An 11783-nucleotide genomic window follows, 5' to 3' on the forward strand; every position below is an offset into this window, starting at 1 on the left:
ACTTCCATCTTGGGGGTTCTGGATGTTCATGTGTTGCAGACATTGCTTTTGATCAGGCAGGACTCCTTAGGGTCCAATGTAAAGATTTTAATGAAGAATATTCTGTGATTGTCTGCGGACCACAAAATCTAGGCATGAAATGGGAAAATTCCTTTCAACTTCTGCAGAGATTAAATCCTTTAAAAAAGGAACAGAGAGGTCTCTGTCAGTGAAATCCCCATTTCCAATTTATCTTCTTTATGTGTTTCTCCTCCCAGCCCCACATGAGGAAGAGACCCCTGCTCCCACAGTACCAGCTACTGAGGCCCCTGTGTCCACAGAGAAGCCTGAACTGGGAGACGTGACAGTGATAGGGGCCACACCAGACTCCCTAAAGCTCTTCTGGACTATCTCCCAGGGGGAGTTTGATTCTTTCACAATCCAGTACAAGGACAGGGATGGGAGACCCCAGATCATGCGTGTTGAGGGAGACCAGAATGAGGTCACTGTCTCTGAGCTGGAGCCTGACCACAGATACAAGATGAATCTCTATGGTTTCCATGATGGACACCGTGTGGGTCCTGTCTCTGTCACTGGCAAAACTGGTAAGTGAGGAACAACAGAATTGTAAAGGGTGAGACTTCATTGTGAATCCATTTCCTCTCCTAATCGTCTGTCTCTTCAAGTTCTTTGAAGTATAGCAATATGTCTATCACCTCTTTCCTTTTCTGTCACCACAATTTTCACTTTGCTTCTTCCTACCTATTTAACCTGCATGACAAATGCTCTGGAGCTGAGTTGTTTAGGTACAGGGTCACTGGAGAGAATTGTCAAAGTGGAAGCTTTGCTTCCCCCCTATTGGTGTTTGACTCTGTATTTCTCCTTTCATTCTACATCTGCCTTTGTTCATATTCCAATGAATTCCCTCAAATCTGTGATTTTCATAGTTACTATGTAGAAATTACTTTTGTTGGAGCTGTTTTGTATTGTGTTTGTCTGCTATAAACTGTCTCAGCCATTTGTCTTCTCAGCCTCATAGTTCTGGTTTATTCAATTGGTTGAAATGCTTCTAGACGTAAATGCTTTTCTTCCTATAATCTAAAGAATTAGTCTTTTCAAAAATTGATAGAAGTTATTTCTCTCACAGATAAATGTACTCCATTTTCACATGGACTACAGAACAAATGAACAGGAATTAATTAATGCATTCCTGAGCCCACCTCACCTTTCTTTTATGTTCTCCCTCTCAAGTCCAGATAAAGTAGTAGATGAGACCCCAGTCCCCACAATTGCAGCTAGAGAGTCTCCAGAACACACTAAAGAGCTACTCTTGGGATAGCTGAAAGTGACAGATGCTGGTTCAGATTCTCTTCAGCTCTCCTAGACTGTCACTCAGGGAGATTTTTGACTACTGTGCAATTCAGTACAAGGTCAGGGATGGTCAGTCCCATATAGTTAACATTGAGGATGACAAGAATGAAGTCACAATTTCTGACTTGGAAACCAACCACAAATATAAAATGAACTTCTATGGTTTCCATGACAGACAGCATGTGAGTCCTGTTTCCACCACTGGTATGATAGGTAAGTGTTCAAGGTTAGTTCCTCTGGGATGACTCATAGTCAATTTATTTCCCTTTTGCAATGACCCCCATTCTAATAAAAATCTCTCTATAACAAGACTTCCCCAACATATTTAGCTAGTAGCTTTATTTCAAAGAGTAGTCCATTCTGATTCCATTAAGAAAGAACTCTTTGGGGGGCTTGGAATTTGATGTATGTCCCTTTAGTATCTTGCCACAAGGCACTACAGAGAGGAAGCCCTTAGTTTTTTTGTGACATGGATGATTTCAAGGACTTAGCCCACATTTCATTATTTTTATCTGTATTTTATAGGATTTAGAAATAGAAGAGGCTTTATAGAATTTGTAGTCTAACCCCTTCATTTTAAAGTTGAGGACCTGAGGCCTAGAGAGGGCAAGTGACCTGACCTAAGATAATTCAGATAACAACTGGCAGAGGAAGGCCTTCTACTCCAAATCTAGAACATTTTCAACTGTACCATAGAAAGTATTGTTGTTCTATATGTTCTTATACCCCTTGAAGAGGAGCTTGGAAGACTCACATTTATCCTTCTTAACCCAGTTCATCTCTGCTTTCTTATGACTATCCCAGTCCTAGAAGAATCTCCAGCCCCAACAGTCTTAACCACTGAAGCCCCCAAAGAAACATTGGTTAAGCCCCAGTGGGGGAGCTGACAGTGATGGAAATTACCTCAGATGTTTTGCACATGTCCTAGACTGTCACTGAGGGCCAGTTTGACTCATGATGCAATACAAGAATGGTGATGGGCAAACTAAAAGTGGTTTGCACAGGGGGAACCAGAAGGAAGTCATGCTTTCTGACCTGGTCCCTAATCACAAGTACAAGTTGAATCTTTTTGGCTTTCATGAAGGCCATCGTGTGGGGTCTCTCTCCACAACTGCCATGACAGGTGGGTGAAGAGAACAAGGCTGTCTGGGGGCAAAGGAGCTGAACCTGCTTTCCTTCCTACTGGAGACTAACTCAAACCCAGAGAAGCAGTTATGCCTACATTTTCCATCAATTCCTCCTTATGAGACATCAAGTGGATCCTCTGTGATTGCACATGGTTAAGAGCTGACTGAAAATTGGTAGCTTGGCTGACCTAGTGGCTGCTGTATGTTTTTCATTCCTTTAGGTACCTTTGATGGTAGCCCAATAATGCTCTATAGTGGGTTCCCCAGAATATTCAGCAAAAGCTTCTCCAGAGTTCGCTTAAGTGCCCACCTCTAGAACCTGGAACCCTTTCTTCCACCCCAGCTCCCAGACACTGTCCTCTCCAGCTTGGTTCAACTGATCACTCCTCTTTTCTGGCCTAGCTCCTCGTGATATTGAGTCTCCATCAAAACCCTACCTGGGAGAGCTGACTGTGACTGATGTAACCCAGGACTCCCTCCACCTCACCTGGAATATCCTTCAGGGTTCCTTTGACTCCTTTGTGATCCAGTACAAAAATAGGGATGGGCAGCCTCAGGTGGTTCCAGTAGCAGGTGATCAGAATGAGATCACCATCTCAGACCTGGAACCTTCTCAGAAATACAAGTTCCTGCTCTTTGGACTTCATAATGGGAAACGCAGTGTCCCCATCTCTGCAGATGCCAAGACCCGTGAGTGTACAATGGAAATCCTTTTCCGGACTTTGTTTTTCTATTTCTGTCCTGTTTTATCCACCACTGAATGTGATTAGGATGTTCTTTCCTCCATTATCAGAGCAGAGAAACCTGTAAGGCCCTTGTTATTTCAGGATCCTGAATACCACATTTGCAATCCTCAGACCCTGCCTTCTTCCCAGCTCCAGATGCAACATAAAGTAACACCAATGGAACTCAGAAGAGAAATATATTCAAATACTAGTGTCATTACTTACTAGCTTAGGTCATTTAAACCTCTTCAAGACTCAGTTTCCCCTGTGCATAAACATGAGAATAATAATACCACCTACTTCACAGAGTTGTTAATGAGGAAAGTATTTTATAAATTACTTCTCTCTTTCCCTTCCCCTTCCCCCTCTTTTCGTTTTCTTGTCCCTTTTGCAGTCCCAGCAGTGAAGCCAGCTCCCCTCTTAGGGGAGATGACAGTGACAGACCCAACCTCAGATTCTTTGCATCTCTCCTGGACCATCCTTCAAGGTCACTTTGACTCCTTTGTGGTCCAGTACAAGGACAAGAGTGGGCAGCTCCAGGTGGTGCCTGTAGGAAAAGACCAGAGAGAGATCACTATCTCCAGTTTAGAACCTAATAGGAAGTACAAGTTCCTGCTCTATGGACTCTTTGGCAAAAAACGACTTGGCCCTGTCTCTACAGAAGGTACCACAGGTGAGTAGGACCCTCCCTCTCTTTCCAACAGTATTGTCCCCAAGTTTTTCCCTGAAAAGTTCCTTTTTCTGAACCCTCCCTTTTAAAATACCCTATTATAGCTTCCTCCCTTATAATTAGTTTTACTTCCCAGTTATTCTTAATAGACAGAAAGTCTCTACCTCTGTCTGTCTGAAATATTTTTTTTCTTCTCTATAATAGCCTGTTATTAACTTCAAGACCTTCCCAGCTTACTTTTCTTTCTTCTAGGTTTCTTTTGGTGTTCTCTGTGTAAATACCCAGGTCCACTTTGGGGAGTCAAGCTGCATTAGTCACCTCATGGTGCCTGATCCTTTCTTATTCATCATCCTCTTTTAGTGAGGTTCTCATTCCCTCCTAAGTCACTTAGAAATGAGAAATGGGATAACAAATTAGATGCAGTAACAAAGATCTGAGTTCAAACATCACTCCTTTACATTTATTAGCTCTGTGACTCTGAGAAAGTCACCTGACTCCTTTGAACCTTAATTTTCTCATCTGTAAAATGGGAAAACCTATAGTATCTGCCTCATACGGTTCTTGTGAAGTTTAAATGTTATATTATGTGAAAAGCTTTTTGCCAACTTTAAAGTGCCATATAAATGTTGCAAAGGACTTTTCTTACAATTTCACAAAAGGTGACATTCCTTAATCATTTTGAAGGAATATATGGCTTTGGTCATTGGATGAAGGCAGTTAAAACAACATAGCAAAACTAGTGATTTGCTGCAAGAATCATCCATACTCTTTAGATCAGATGTATATGTGTGTATATTTATATGTCTGTATATATGACTATGTATACACATACATATATGCATGTGTATATGTGTATGTGTATATACATGTATATGTGTGCATGTACATTAAACAAATGTGCATATATATAAACCATCTAGAAGTTTAAGAGTAAGAGATAGTCAAAGCTTGTAGCACTCGTGGAATGGGGTGGTGACCTCAGTTATTAATCATGCCTAATTTCCCCTTTTCTGCCTACTACTGCCTCATTACCCTGATGGATTTCTACAGTATAAATGCTCTTTCTATACTCTGGGAATCTGTCTTAAAGAATATAGTTTTCTCTCTGGGTGTCTCTGTTTGTGTTTCTTTCTCTGTCTCTCTACCTCTGAACTCCCAATCAGAGATAACAGTTAGGCAAAACATCTCCATGTTAGATCTCACTATTCTAGGGATATTCTCCCTTCAATTATCTCCTCCCAACTGCATTTCTAATAAGTAACACAAACTAGGAAAGATCTATGGTTAACACTGTAGGGACAAAATAAATGTTTAATACAAAGAAAAGTAAACAGACTTTCCCAGAAGTAACAGCTTCCATGAAGGAAGAAAAAGGATACAGCCTTGGAGTCTGTAGTCTGAAGGTTTTTCATCAGCTGTGTGATATGGCAGACAAAAAAATTAATAGAATTTTGGAGGGCATTAAGAAAGACATATCTTCCAAGTAGGAGGTGAAGTAATAACCATTGTACTCTGCCCTCTTCTAGAGTACTAAATTTATTTCTGGATACTTTTGTTTAAGAATAATATTGAGAACCTAGAGAATGATAAAGACAATAACTTTATCTTAATACCTATATGAAATGTGTCCCAGCACCATCACTTCCAGAGTCCTTGTCTCTTTTGTGGAAGCCCCTTCAGGGTTTCTCAAAGCCTACCCCTTCTTTCACCTCAAGTGCCATCAGAAGCTGGGTTTCTCTTTGAGTTGCTAATCTGACTTTTACAGCTCACCTTAAGTCACAGCCTATAATTCTTTAGCTTATGAAGTTGTTTCCAATCCAGTTTATTCAGGGACTTATTCACAACATATAAAGATATCACCTAATGTGAACACATTTTATACAGTTAAATACCTTACTAATTACCTGGCCTCTTGTCAACAATTAGGTCTATGAAAGAAGACTAATCTTTTATAATTAATTTAAGTAGGGATATTCATTAGTTTTTCCTGACATCAGACCCAAATTTGCCTCCCAAATCTTCTGCCCATTGTTGTTGGTTTTGTTGAGCCATAGAGCTCATAGTTCACCAAAAGCCAAAGATAATTTTTCAGAACACACCTGTCTAATCATGCTTCTCCCCATTTTATACTTGGGAAGTTGATTTTTTTGTACCAAATGCTAGATTTTACATTTATCCCTACTGAATTTCATCTTGTTAGATTGAGCCCTAGACTCTCAGACTCAAGACTCAAACTCAAAACTCAAATGTCCAGTATAAAGATCTTTTTAGATGCTCATTATTTCAGAGGAAAGCTTTTCTTCATTATTGTCTCACAGGAAAAACTCCTAAGTTTTCACTTTTCTCTGTCCCAGTTCTACTGGATTTTTCCAGGATCCTGAACTGAGACTACTGCTTTCACTGGTATACTTTGCCATTTAAAACATTCCAGTCCCCCTGGATATCCTAGCATAGATGTGAACCAATTCCTTTTCCATTCATTCAGTAAGAATTTATCAAGCACCTACTATGAGCCAACTTCTATATTAAGTATCCAGGATACAAAGAGAAAAACAAAACAGTCTCTTTCCAGAAGGAGCTCACATTCTATTTGGGAACATGAGGGAAGAACATACATTTATTTAGGTAAGTCAGTTCAAACATGTAGATACAAATTTAGAGAAGAGATAGAGAGAGTACATAGAAAGTAATTTCTGGGATTAAAGAAAGATATCAACCTTGTGAAAATCAAGAAATGGCTTCTGATAGAACTTGAGCTAAGCCTTGAGTGGAACTCCAAGTAAGAGATGAAGGAAGGGCATTTCGGACATGGGGAACAATATGTTTTTAATTCAACTAAAAAGAGGCTTGGAGTTTTTTTGTTTGTTTGTTTTTTGTTTTTTAAAGGAACTTCTAGGAAATAATGGGGGAAGACAAAGCAAGAAAACACAACTAAAACCCTTAAAATAATGGATTTTTAGAGCTGTTTGTCCTAACTTCACTCAAGTCTAACTATTATTTACTTGTCTGGTACCAATTCCTTTTCATGGGATACAGTTCATTTCATAATCTCTTTTTTTGCCTCCTTTCCAATTGTAGGTCCCCAGGTTTCCTCCTCTTGGCTGTACTTAGGGTTACTAACCGGAAGATATTTGATTGGTTTGGCTAAAGTCTCATCAAAACAAGTAGCAAGTTGATTTTTACTGGTTGATATATGCTAATGTGTTCTGCCTCTGGTTGTGATTTTGGTAATGATAGCTGCATTGCCCTTTTACTCTGCAGCTTCCTTGACCTCTATAAGGATTATCTGATTCATTCTCAAGTGATTCTTTCTGAGTTTAGGCTATTCTACTAAACTAGTGATTGCCTTCTTCACCCACCTTGGATGTCTTTATGATTTCTCTAACCAGAAAGTCTTTGACTTTTTCTCTGTCTAGTTCAGTCTGTTTGAAGCTTTATGCTCATCTAATCTACCATCTGGGCCTGGGTAACTTAACAACTATGTGGCCTTGATGATGGGGTTCATCATTTTTTCTTAGATCCTGTCATTTTATATCAACTTTTACCTCCTATATGAAACATGCTTCCTATTTGTGCCTTCAGTATTCCCATTTCCTGTATGAGGAGTATCCTGGCTCCCAGATCATTTACAGAGCAGAGACAGAGGGAGTAAACCTTCCCTGGCACAGGTCACTAGCAACTCTGTTCCCCTCCCCAGGCTCTCTTGGATGATTCATTTCATTGCTTTTCCCCACATGGGAACAGTTTTTCTACAATTTAGTCACTCTAGTACTACAATGTCAGAATGATTTTACACATGCACTAACAAAAACAAATAATTTACACAACAATAAAAGGAGAGATGTCTCTTCAATCCAATCTGACCCAGCAAATCTTTTTCAAGAGTCCAGTCTAAAGTATTATAACATTTGTACTTCAAGTATGTCTCTTCTCCATAAAGGAAGATTATCTTAGGTGCTTTCATGCATACATCAAATAACCCAAGTTACTTAAGCCCGTAATTTTTTCCTGAGTCTCTCTCTTAATATCTCCTTGGCACTCTGAGGCCAGAGAGCCCCATATTATATCCAAGAAAGAGTATTCTCTAATTGCCTCATTTTCCTCTGCCTTTCTCCTTCCTTCCCACTTTAGTTCCACCTGCTGTACCTCATTTCCTACTCTATCCATTTCACTTGACCTCTCAACCCAGGGACAATGGGGGAGAAGAGGCACAGGAAGACATAAAGGAAAGCTTGATCTCATAAAAAGAATATGAAAAAAGTTGATGTTATTGTTACCAATGATTCACCTACCCCAGAGGCAAAGAGGCTAGGGACCATGAGTCATACTAGCCAGGGGCAGGGAGCCAAACTAGGAGGTAGACTGGCCAGAAGTTGAGATTTAGGATGTCAGAATTTTCTTCCTAAGTCTCTTATTTTCTAAAGGTCTCAGGGACATGTCCACCCCATTCCAATTTACCCTAGCCTCAGTTTCCACCACTCCATGATCAAACTCCCTCCTCAAACCCTATCCCATATTCTTCCCGTGTCTGTCCCTTTGTTTACCCACTCCATTTACCTGAGCTTCCTCCTCATTTCACTGTGGCTATGAGACCCTCGCTGGCCTTGGAAAATCGATACAGACAATGTCATGTACCACATAGGACAGGTAAAGAGAACAGAAAGGGTACAGGATTAAGGATTTAAGGATGGGAGGGGTTGTTCTTATGATTCATGAAAAGAGATTAATTCAACTACTGCTTACCATCTCAAAACTTGCTATTTAGAGGCATCTCCAAAGCAACTAATACATGTAGATATCCTTTTCATTGTGTGCTCTCGTAATTCTAGTCTTTTTTCTGATCAGAAAATTGATCAAGATCAGCCTCCAGGAGCAAACTAAGGTGAAAGGGAGGACCTCCTCTCCCTTCTCAATCTACTTTTTAAATAAATGACTAAGTTATTTATTTAGCAGTTGGCTTGACTGATATATGACCTATTCATTTATTAAACAGCTAGCTAAAAGTAAGTGGTGACAGTGGGGCCAGGGAGAAAGATGGGGAGTTCTGTCCACCTTGGGATAGAGGGGAAATGTGAGTCTAGGCTCTGAGATTTATAAAGAGAGGAGGCTCTTATAAAGAAAACCTAGCTGATGCCCCCTAGTTCTGGAGGCCAGGACCAGAATTAACATATTAATGTCTTTTTTTTTTTACTTATCTTTTTTTTTTTTAATTAAAGCTTTTTATTTACAAACCATATGCATAGGTGATTTTTCCAACATTGACCCTTGCAAAACCTTTTGTTCCAAATTTTTCCCTCCTTCCCTCCACTTCTTCTCCTGTCTAGCTGTTAGTCCAATAAATGTTAAATATATTGAAATATATATTAGATCCAATATGTATATACATATTTATACAGTTATCTGGTTGCATGAGAGAAATCAGATCAAGAAGGAAGAAAAAGAAAAATGAGAAAAAAATAGAAAAATAATATTCCATAACATTCATATACCATAATTTATTCAGCCATTCTCCAGTTGATGGGCATCTACTTAGTTTCCAGTTTCTTGCCACTATACATAGGACTGCCACAAACATTTTTGTACATGTTGGTCCCTTTCCCTCCTTTAAAAGATCTCTTTGGGATATAAGCCCAATAGAAACACTGCTGGATCAAAGGGTATATACACTTTGATAACTTTTTGAGTATAGTTCCAAACTGCTCTCCAGAATGGTTGGGTCCATTCACAACTCTACCAACAATGTATCAGTGTCCCAGTTTTCCCACATCCCCTCCAACAGTCATCATTATCTTTTCCTGTCATCTTAGCCAATCTGACAGGTTAAGTGTAGTGATATCTCAGAGTTGTCTTAATTTGCATTTCTCTGATCAATAGTGATTTGGAGCACCTTTTCATGTGGCTACAAATAGTTTCAATTTTTTCATCTGAGAATTGTCTGTTCATATACTTTGACCATTTATCAGTTGGAGAATGACTTGAACTATTATAAATTTGAGCCAATTCTCTATATATTTTAGAAATGAGACCTTTATTAGATCCTTTGGATGTAGAAGACCCTGAACTTCTTCAGAATACCTTAGGCTGAGGACACTTTTAAAATTATTTACTGTTATCATTCCTGTATTCTCAGTTTATTAGTTATTTTAAAAAATGTTTTCATTGTTTTTCCACCATATTCATTTCTTTAATATTCTTCTTCTCCCTGACTACTCAGACACTTAACAGTATATAATAATATGGTAGAATAGAATATATAGATAAGGGGGGAGAGACAGAGACACACATGGAAAGAGAGAAAGAGCGACAAAAGGAGAAGAGGGGCCACCAGGTGATACAGTGGACAGAGCTAGATGGGGAGTCAGGAAGACCTGAGAATTTAAACTCAAACTCAAGTCATTTATTAGCTATATAAGTCTGAGCAAGTCATGTAACCCCCTCTGCCTGACTCAGTTTCCTCATCTATAGAAAAGAGATAATAATAGCCTTAGGGTTATTGTGAGAATGAAATGAGATTATATTTGTAAACCACTCTGTAAACCTTAAAATCCTATCATTAATAATATAATATTCCCTTATAACAATAAATGTTTAAGCATAATCAATCAACACAGAAACTACATCTGTGTGTGATATTTGTCTCCCACAGTACCTCCTCTTCTATCTAGAAGAGGAAGGTGTATTTTGTCATCATTTGTATCTTCTTATCTAGTTTCTGGAACCAAAATTGGCCATATTGCATTTGACTTGATTTCAGCTGTTTATGAGTTTCGTTTTGATTTGCAGTATTACAATATAGATTATATTCCCAATTCTACTTTTTGTTTGAGATCAATCATATTAGTCTTATGTTTCTCTGAACTCCTAATATTTATGATTTTTTTATTGCACAATCATATTCCAAAACCTTCATATGCCACAGCCTGTGTAGTCACTTCTCAATCAATGGGCACTTAATTTGTTTCCAATTTTTCACTCCCACTAAAAAAAAATGTTGCTATAAATATATTGGTAGATATGAGACTTTTCTGTTTTGACTACTTTAGGGTGCATGTTCATTTGTGAGATCAAATGAATGAGTCAAAGAGTATGACTAACTTGCAGCTCTACCAACAGTGAATCAGTGTACTTGTCTTCCCAGATCCTTTCCAGCTTTTACTAATTCCACCAGTTTTATGAATGTGAGGTGAAAACTCAGTGTTGTTTAATTTGTATTTCTCTCATCATTAGTGACTTGCAACATCTTCTTACATAGTCATTAGTTGTTTACAATTCTTCTCTTGAAAATTCTTCAAACTTTATGACCACTTACTTATTGGGGAATGACTTTTTAGTCACATATATTTATTTAGGTCATTTCCCTAGATTCTTGATTATCATACTTTTAAATGAGATATTTGATATAAAGAGTGTTTCATTTGTCTTCTTGCTTTTGTTGCACTGGTTTGTTCATGCAAAAGCATGTTTTTTTCCCCTAAACTGTGTAATCAAAGTCATCTGTTTTGCCTTTTGCAATCACCTCTCCCTTGGTTGAATATGAGATCTCCCCCTTCCTCTCTTCAAATTCTTGAGTAAGACTTTATCTCTTTCCTCACAGCTCCCAAAAAGGAAGATACCCAACTCTCTCCCCAACTGGGAGAAATGAAGGCAACAGATGCAACTCCCAACTCTCTCCGCCTCTCATGGACAGTATCACAGGGTCCCTTTGACTCTTTTTTGGTTCAGTACAAGGATAAGAATGGGCAGCCTCAGGTATTGCCTGTAGTTGGAAATGAGAATGAGGTCATTGTATTTGGCCTGGAGCCCAAGAGAAAGTATATGTTCCTCCTGTATGGTCTCTATGATGGAAAACGTGTTGGCCCCATTTCTGCCCAAGGTGTGACAGGTAAGCAGGAATATATGAGAATTGGACCT

General features: G+C 38.9%; 1 protein-coding gene across 13 annotated transcripts in view; it reads left to right on the plus strand.

The window, feature by feature from the left end:
• The window catches only part of TNXB (tenascin XB), a 60001-nt gene that overhangs the window by 40403 nt on the left and 7815 nt on the right, over positions 1–11783 (plus strand). For 11 of the 13 annotated variants that reach the window (XM_031965134.1, XM_031965128.1, XM_031965129.1 and 8 more), the window contains 4 exons: positions 258–584; positions 2880–3167; positions 3597–3875; positions 11467–11754. In XM_031965134.1, coding sequence (XP_031820994.1) covers positions 258–584; positions 2880–3167; positions 3597–3875; positions 11467–11754 — 1182 coding nt within the window. Of the gene's footprint in view, positions 1–257; positions 585–2879; positions 3168–3596; positions 3876–6472; positions 6498–11466; positions 11755–11783 lie in introns of those variants that run through there. The other 2 variants (XM_031965125.1, XM_031965137.1) reach the window with 2 other exon arrangements.

Source organism: Sarcophilus harrisii, chromosome 4, assembly GCF_902635505.1.
Source record: "Sarcophilus harrisii chromosome 4, mSarHar1.11, whole genome shotgun sequence".
Lineage (NCBI taxonomy): Eukaryota > Metazoa > Chordata > Mammalia > Dasyuromorphia > Dasyuridae > Sarcophilus > Sarcophilus harrisii.